The sequence below is a fragment of the Rutilus rutilus genome (genome assembly GCF_951802725.1).
Source record: "Rutilus rutilus genome assembly, chromosome: 11".
Classification (NCBI taxonomy): Eukaryota; Metazoa; Chordata; class Actinopteri; order Cypriniformes; family Leuciscidae; genus Rutilus; species Rutilus rutilus.
Window position 1 is genome coordinate 7925634 of NC_140216.1, and position 8214 is coordinate 7933847.

Consider the following 8214-nt stretch of genomic DNA (forward strand, 5'->3'; position numbering starts at 1 on the left):
CTTTGTACAGTCTGATGTGAGTAATAACGTGTCGTTTTAGATACGGATATCTTTAGCCTTATGTTATCACTACTTTTAAAATGTCACTTCAGGACAAATCCCGGATGTTAGATGATGTTGATGTATTCGATTTTTTTCCAATGAGCTCGCGCTTTTGATAATCGGCGTGTCCATTGACCAATCAGATTGGCGGTCTGGTCCTAGAAGGCGGGTCTTGGATTCCATAGTCAGCAATCGGAGGCGTTATCACTTCCTTTCTCGGCTGAGTGAGTTTGCGGACGTGAAGTGTGTAGTGGTGGAGAGAAGTGTCTTTAGTTCGTTTACACCTTGTAACCATGGCCCCCAGCACGCAAGCGGATGATACTGTCTCCGGTATACGGAAAGGCATTCGAGCCATTCTGCTCGGCCCACCCGGAGCAGGGAAGGGGACGCAGGTGAGAGTTCGTGCGAATGGCCGCGTGGCTCATTTAGATTTAACCGTTCAGCAGAAGCAGGATTGATAGGTTCACTCCTCCCCCCCCAAAAAATATATGTTGTCAGTTACATATCCTCATGCTATTCTAAACATGACGGCAGGTTATACATTTTTGGGTTGAAATACTCATTGAACTCAGCTAAACCCAACATTATGCCATGGGAACCAGCATGTGTCATGTTACTGTCTCTTTAAGAGCAGTGTCCTGTTGCCCTGGGCTTTATCAGACTGTTCATTCCGTGCAAATGTGGAATGATCTATGTGACAATCAACTCATGTAACTTGGTGACCACTGGGAAAGTTGTCCTGTTGAACGACCATGTAGTAGAATATCATTTTTCACATAAATCAGCAAAACATTATTGGTTTGCACTTTGCAGTACTGCTTGGTGATATTGAGCAATATTGTTGCACACCAGTAAAATAGTTCAAACTTGGCTAATGAATGTGGTTACAACAGAATTGTGATTGAGATTTTTATAGTTTTCATCATATGAACACTACCGTTCAAAAGTTTGGTAATATTTTTAGACTCTTATGCTCACCAAGGCTGTATTTATTTGATCAACAAACAGTAATGTTGTGAAATATTATTACAATTTAAAATGGCTCTTTTCTATTTGAATATATTTGAATTATATATATATATATATATATATATATATATATATATATATATATATATATATATATATATATATATATATAAGCTGAATTTCCAGCATCATTACTCCTGTCTTCAGTGTCACATGATCCTTCAGAAATCATTCTAATATGCTGATTTGCTGTTCAAGAAACATTTCTTAATATTGTCTTATATATGTATCCCCATACAGGCACCCAAGCTTGCAGACAAGTACTGTGTGTGTCATTTAGCTACTGGGGACATGCTGAGGGCCATGGTGGCATCTGGATCAGAACTCGGTCAGCGTCTAAAGGAAACCATGGATGCTGGCAAACTGGTAAAAATGAATAGATAATCAGTGTAAACAATTATATATATTTTTTTATATTTAAATTCTGACACTACTAGATTTGTTCTTCCCCAGACTTGAATCTCTGTTCATCACATTTCCTTTAGGTGAGTGATGAGATGGTGGTGGAGCTCATAGACAACAATCTGGACACTCCTGCATGCAAGAATGGATTCCTGCTGGACGGTTTCCCCCGTACCGTCAGACAGGCAGAAATGGTGAGGACTTCTACAATCTGTGAACAATTGACTCTTCGTATGTGTCTATAAAGGCCCGTTCACACCAATGACGATAACCGCAACAATAAAGATGAACATATAGTTCTAAAAATCGTTCTAAATATTAAAGAATAACTCAGTTAGCATTATATAGTTAGCATCCGCACCACACCTAGCGTCAACACCTCCTATCGTTCTTGGTGTGAACGGACCTTAATACAGTCCTCGATTTTGTCCACCACAATCTATCAACCTGTACTGTACATCTTTCTCATTTCTAGCTGGACGGCCTCTTGGAGAAGCGTAGCGAGAAACTGGACTCGGTGGTTGAATTCTCCGTTGATGACTCCCTGCTAGTACGCAGGATCTGTGGGAGGTATGAGGATGGAGGGGCCTGTAAATTGGAAGCATTGTATTGGAGCCCATCATCACTAATGTAGTCTAATAGCTCAGTTTAGTTTAATGAATAGGGAATGCACTGAACAGAACATCACACTCATTCCAAGAATAAGAGAACACATATTCTTGGTAGGTCATACAAGAAGTCAAAAACTTTTGGCTCTGTAATATTTAATGAGGGAGGTTGCAGGAAAATTTTTCATTATGCAGTTTTCATTGGAAATTTCACCTTCCTCTTTTTTTCTTTTTAAGTAAGAATTGTAAAGCATGGAAATTACGCTTTTGTTTAAACCTGCAATACAACAGAAGTAGTGACTAAATATTTTCCTCCATATTTTGACATATTGTACATTCAAGTGTAACGGATTATCGGAAAAGAACAAATGTAGAGCGGGGACTTGGTTCTTCTATGCATCTGTTGTTGGGTTCTTGAGATGTGGCTGTTGCACTCAAAAGTAGATGCAGATGAACTTGAGCTTGCAGGGACGGAGTTTAAGCCGACTTAAGTCGTTTCACCAGAAGGTTCAGTTTTATTTTAATTAAGCATTACGAGTTAAAAATTTTAAAAACAAATGAAACATGCACAGTTGTAATAGTCTTTTCTTGCCTATTGTGATGTATATCCAAGTGAAACGGCTTCTCAAACAAGTAAAAATGTAGGACGGGACTTGATTTTGGAATGATTGGATGGCTGTGGTTTGCTATTGGTCAATCTCATGTGAGTGACAGGATGTCCCGCCCTTGTGCGAGTAAACACATCATCAGAAACGAGAAGAGATGTCGCTGTAAGAGAGAGAAGTTATTCTGATTAAAGATTGAGGGCACATAGTGATGTGCATGGATAAATCATTTATACTAAATACTGCAATATTCCATAAACTAATAAGTATATAATGTATAACATTACGTTCCTCAGGCTCATTCACCAGCCCAGTGGCCGATCTTACCATGAAGAGTTCAACCCCCCCAAAGAGCCTATGAAAGATGATGTGAGAAACAAAACTGTTCAGATTCTTATTAATATGACATCTTCGAGCATCGCTATAAAGTTTTGTTCTGATCCATACATCCACAGGTGACCGGTGAGCCTCTCATTCGCCGCAGCGACGACAACGAGACGACTCTGCGCTCCCGCCTGGAGTCGTATCACCGGATGACGTCTCCTCTAGTGCAGTACTACAGTACCCGTGGCCTGCACACTGCTGTCGATGCTTCTCAGTCCCCCGACCTCGTCTTTGCCTCCATCCTCGCCGCCTTCTCCGCTGCTACCTGTAAAGATCTCGTTTATTTCGTCTAAATCATCTCTGCATACCCTCTTTCATAATATGCATTATAACACTTCATTTTATTCCTCATGTTTTGTCTTTAGACACGGTTTTGATTCATCTGCTGTTTATTGAGCAATGGATAACAGAGCTCTTGACAAAAAAAGGCTATAATATATATAACTGATTGTAGAACCCAGAATAAATGTAAAGTCTCAATGATCAAGTTCAGACTTGATATACTGAAGGCTCTTAAGCACTTTTTGTTCAAACCAGACACCTGTAAAGAGGTACGGTTATTTCATTTGCACCATTTACAAAGTGAAATGTGAAAAATAATTTATAAGAACAGGAATCATTTCTAATTCACTTTTCTAGTAGACTTGGATCTTGTAGTATTGCTTGATATCCAGTAGAGGTCATGTGAATACTTGGTTTGATTGCTGAATGTAAAATAATAATAAAAAACATTTTAATGAATTGCTTTATTAGTTAATATCTCTTAATTAATGTCCTGCGTTGAATCATTCATTTACTTGTGGACCTTTTTCTTTCTTTTTTCTGCAGCTGTATGAAATCCAGTTTCTCCCATCCAGGTTGATCCAGATGTGAAAATAATGGATGGGGGGAAAGGGGGAAGCTGGAAGTGTCTCTGATGTTAATTTTGATCATTCCTTGTGATTGTTTTTTTGTAATGAACACAGATTTGACTGAAAATCAGTTGACTACCTCCAATAAACTTGGGAGACTATTTTGTACTACCTTACATGAAGGTTTTTAATTCACTGTGTTTCTGTATTACTGTCCAAATGCTGGATGGTTCGTTCTCTTCTTAATTTTGTTACTTTGAGAACACAGTTTGTGAGGCAGAATATATATATTTATATTTGTTTTCTAGTTATGCTCTTTTTAAAATATTTACAAATCGGTCAATCTGGCTGACGCACTGGTTTCAATGATTCAGTGAAATGTCCATATCAAAAACATTTTTAAAATGTGTGCACTATAATACAGACAGCCGGAAAAGTAATTGTAATTTCATTATTAAAATGATGTATTCACTGAAATTAATAATCGTTTGGTCAAAAATGTGAGATCCTTACTATTAAAACTATTTCAAGCATATGCATTTTTTACATATTTTGTTTGTATTAGGAGAAATCCAAAAGCCCCCAGCTGTTCAAAGGCCTTCCTGTCTAAGCTAATTTGACCATTGGTACTTATGATGAAATAATGACGAACTAAAAAAATGATGTCAGTTTAATGCAGTACATCTTTACTTTTATTTTATTTTAGCAATTAAGATTTTAAGGTTATTGTTCTCCCCTCGAAGTTCGCTGAGCGGCCTAATGGGCTCCTGGTTGAGAGAACCACTGTTTTGCATCACTTTATTTAAAAATATTCTCCGTGTTTGCACACTGAACTGTACTAATAATACACAAAATATTTAAAAAAAATACGTTTAAAAGACTTGACTTATTAAACAGTCAAAACGTTGTGACACGCAGTCATTTCCGTTTCGAGCGACGTCGGTGGGCGGGGTTTCCTTCTCGAAATGCGAATGTCGTCACACGCTGGGGCTTTCCTCGGTGACGTGAATGGAAAAGAGAATCAAGCTGCGGACATAATCTGAGCAATATCGCGGACAGGGCAGCAAAAAAGGACTGACATCCTCCCCTCGGGCTGATGTTCGGGGAATGTTGTAGCGGATAGCACTAGGGTGATATTTGTCAGATTTACAGGACAGTTGGTTGAATGTACATGGTGTACAGTAGCACCGAAGCTCACTGCGTACCGCCCTATTCTGCTTCAGTTGCTTCCAATACTATCAGATCCATCTGAACGGTAAGTGCCCAACAGATCTGTCGTCATGGTTACGCTTTACAATCCTTTTAGAGTCATTTTGTGCTGTATGATTCCAGAATACAGTGATGTTATGATGTTGACCAAGTGTTTTGGGATCATTGTGTGATTGATATCAGGACATATCCCAGGCCACTGATCAACATTGTTTTGTTTTACTGTAGGCTAGACCTTTCTTTAAGTGCAGTAATGCGACACAAATAAATAAATAAATAGTGAATAAACTAGTTGTTTTAAACATTGGCGATTTTATTTATGTTTTAGTAGTTACTATTGAACTTGGCATATATTAAATGTTTACATGACAGGTGTGTGTGTGTGTATGTATACATATTTAGTCATGTTATTACATTTATGTAATGACCTTTGTGTGTGTGTGTGTGTGTGTGTGTGTGTGTGTGTGTGTGTGTGTGTGTATATAAATCAATTATAGTGATTAACTTGTTTTAGTGATTAAATTTGAACTAGGCAGGACGCAAAAAGCTTCAATTTAAATATAAATATGTATATAATATTAAATATTTAGTCTATGTACCTTTGTATATTTACATGAACGTAATTTATCCTAAATATATCATATTTACGTATTTAGGGGGGCAAAGTTATCCAAATACATTACATGTACGTAATGTCCTTTTTTTATTGAGGAAAGGTTTTGTCCTTCCTCGTCTGCTTTGTTGACTTGGCTGAGTCTCTATGTGTGGCTTCCTCAACTCCTTTCTAAATATAGAGCGTACTATAGTTCATCTTGAACTTTACAGTATTTCATGAATTCGTTGTAACTGTAATATAGGCTATGTTGGGAGTTTTGGTAGCACTTCTCCAACTAGTGTAAAGCAAGGAATGCACAGAATGACTTCAGTTTCATTTCTTCTTTTGCCTCACCAAACAGACGTTTAATTCCAGTCTTTCTTGTCTTGTTTTTTCTGAATTTTTTGGGTTCTCCTTTTTTACCGTAAACCTCCACGTGACTCTCACAAACGGATAAAATCGAGTCTTTAGTTTCACAGGAACTTTCTTTTGCACCAGCCAACCTCACACAATAGTCAGTGAGTGTGAATGTGGCCTGCTGGTGTTAGTCATGTTTTGTCTCGACTCTTGAATCTTTGTACAGTGCATTCATGATAATGTATACGTTACATGAGATGTTGACTTCTATGAGGACACAACAGGATGAGGCGAGCTGGAGAACAGACAGCCTGCTTCTTAGCAAGAATGGTACATGAACAAACACAACCACCTGCTCCACACAGACAGCTCACAGCTTAAAGAGATTTCATTAAAGGGATAGTTCACCCAAAAATATCAATTCTGTCATCATTTACTCACCCTCAAGTTGTTCCAAACCTGTATGAATTTCATTCTTCTGCTGAACACAAAAGAAGATATTTTTAAGAATGTCAGTAACCAAACAGTTTATGGACCCCATTGACTTCCATAGTAATTTATTTTATTTTTCTTTCATACTATGGATGTCAGTGTGGCACATCAACTGTTTGGTCACCCATATTTTTCAAAATGTCTTCTTTCGTGTTCAGCAGAAGAAAGAAACTCGTACAGGTTTGGAATCGAGTGTGTGTGAAATCAACAATACTTTGAACCTACATTGTTTAATATGATGCAGATTAGATTTAGAGCTGCAAGATTAATCATTAAAGATCGCAATCTTATTCCTTAATGACAACGATTCGGCTATACTTTGACAAGTACAGTTGTCATGTATAGTTATAAAACAGCTTCACACACAGTCTTTTCAACCACACAGTATCATTATTTCTATCACAGGAGTACTGGGATAAAAGTCTATAGTTCAGATGTAAACACTGAAATGGCAGTGATCAAAATAGAGTAAATCACTTTTTAAAAGTAACTTTGCGCTTCAAATATAGATTGTATTAATTATATTGTTACAGCAGTTAGTGGCAACAAGCGACTGTTAAAAATGTCATTGAATCATTCATTCAAGAGATTCATTCAAAAACTCTTGATTTATCCAGTAATGAAACAAGGGAAGTCATTGAATCATTCATTCAACCCGATTTAAAAATAATAATAATTCAAATTAATTAAACCATTTATTTTTTATAGCAATTAAAATTTTGTCGGAACCTCTATATATATATATATTTTTTTTGTCTATTCAGAATCATGTGAGAATCTCTATTTTAGACGAGAAAATCGTTATCCAGAATCGTGCAGCTCTAATACAGATGCACTCGGAAACAAGACAGCAGGACACATGCAGGCTTTGCTAAGAACAATAAGCCTCAGTGGATCTTCAGATGTGACTCGAATGGTTATGTAATGGCCAGAGATCCAGTAGCCCACCTGTACACCAATGGGCACCATGTGACTGTGTGTGTGTTTGAGATAGAGACAGACTGAGCCGCGTGCAGTCTGGGGCTGTAGGACGATATGAAAGTGCTGAGGTTCGGTTTCAGGGTCTGACGCGGGCGGAAGCGCAGTGACAGTGTCAGTCTAGCTCTATTTTATCTCTCACAGTAATGAGTTTGTCAGCAACATGCTGGCAGGAGGCCAAACTCTATATTATTTTCTATATTCTCCTTTTGTTAAAGTGTTGAATGTTGAATTTAATTTAGCTTATGATTCAGACTCACACAGTGTTTGTGTGAATCGTGTTGTTTCCTCATTCTCTGCTGTTTGCAAACCTATCATGATTTGTAGCCTACGTGGTTCATTTGTGGTTTCTGTTAATAATGTGAAAGCCTCTGTGACATGTTGATAAATGGTCAAAAAAAAAAAACACAATTCATTCTGAAACAAAACTTTATAGTGAGAGATTATGAAACGAATATTCTTGTTCCTTATAGGGGATGTCTCTTACAGTAAGTGTCTTTAGTATGGACCTGCTTTCATTATGACTTCAGCAGCAGTTTCCTTTATTCAATACGGAAACCTATTGCTATAATATGGAAGAAATATTCTCAATACAACAAAGTAGGGGGAAAAGTATAGGGATAGTTCACCCAATCATTTTGTCATCATTTACTCACCCTCAA

At 37.5% G+C, this 8214-nt stretch overlaps 2 protein-coding genes across 3 annotated transcripts in view; both read left to right on the forward strand.

Moving 5' to 3' along the window:
* Positions 1-209: 209 nt before the first annotated feature.
* Positions 210-4097, forward strand: ak2 (adenylate kinase 2). Of its 2 annotated transcripts, XM_084423420.1 has the most exons (7): positions 210-434; positions 1312-1437; positions 1557-1667; positions 1949-2043; positions 2983-3055; positions 3142-3337; positions 3899-4097. In XM_084423420.1, the coding sequence occupies exons 1-7, from the start codon at positions 336-338 to the stop codon at positions 3904-3906; spliced, it is 708 nt and encodes a 235-aa protein (XP_084279546.1). In that variant the 5' UTR covers positions 210-335; the 3' UTR covers positions 3907-4097. The 2 variants fall into 2 exon arrangements, with proteins under 2 accessions (XP_084279546.1, XP_084279545.1); XM_084423419.1 differs by lacking the exon at positions 3899-4097 and having other exon boundaries at positions 244-434; positions 3142-3815.
* An 822-nt stretch (positions 4098-4919) lies between these two features.
* rnf19b (ring finger protein 19B) overlaps positions 4920-8214 on the forward strand; it is a 21057-nt gene continuing 17762 nt past the window's right edge. Inside the window, exon 1 of the mRNA XM_084424130.1 lies at positions 4920-5176. The gene's annotated coding sequence lies outside the window, so the exon portion shown is untranslated. The remainder of the gene's footprint in view (positions 5177-8214) is intronic.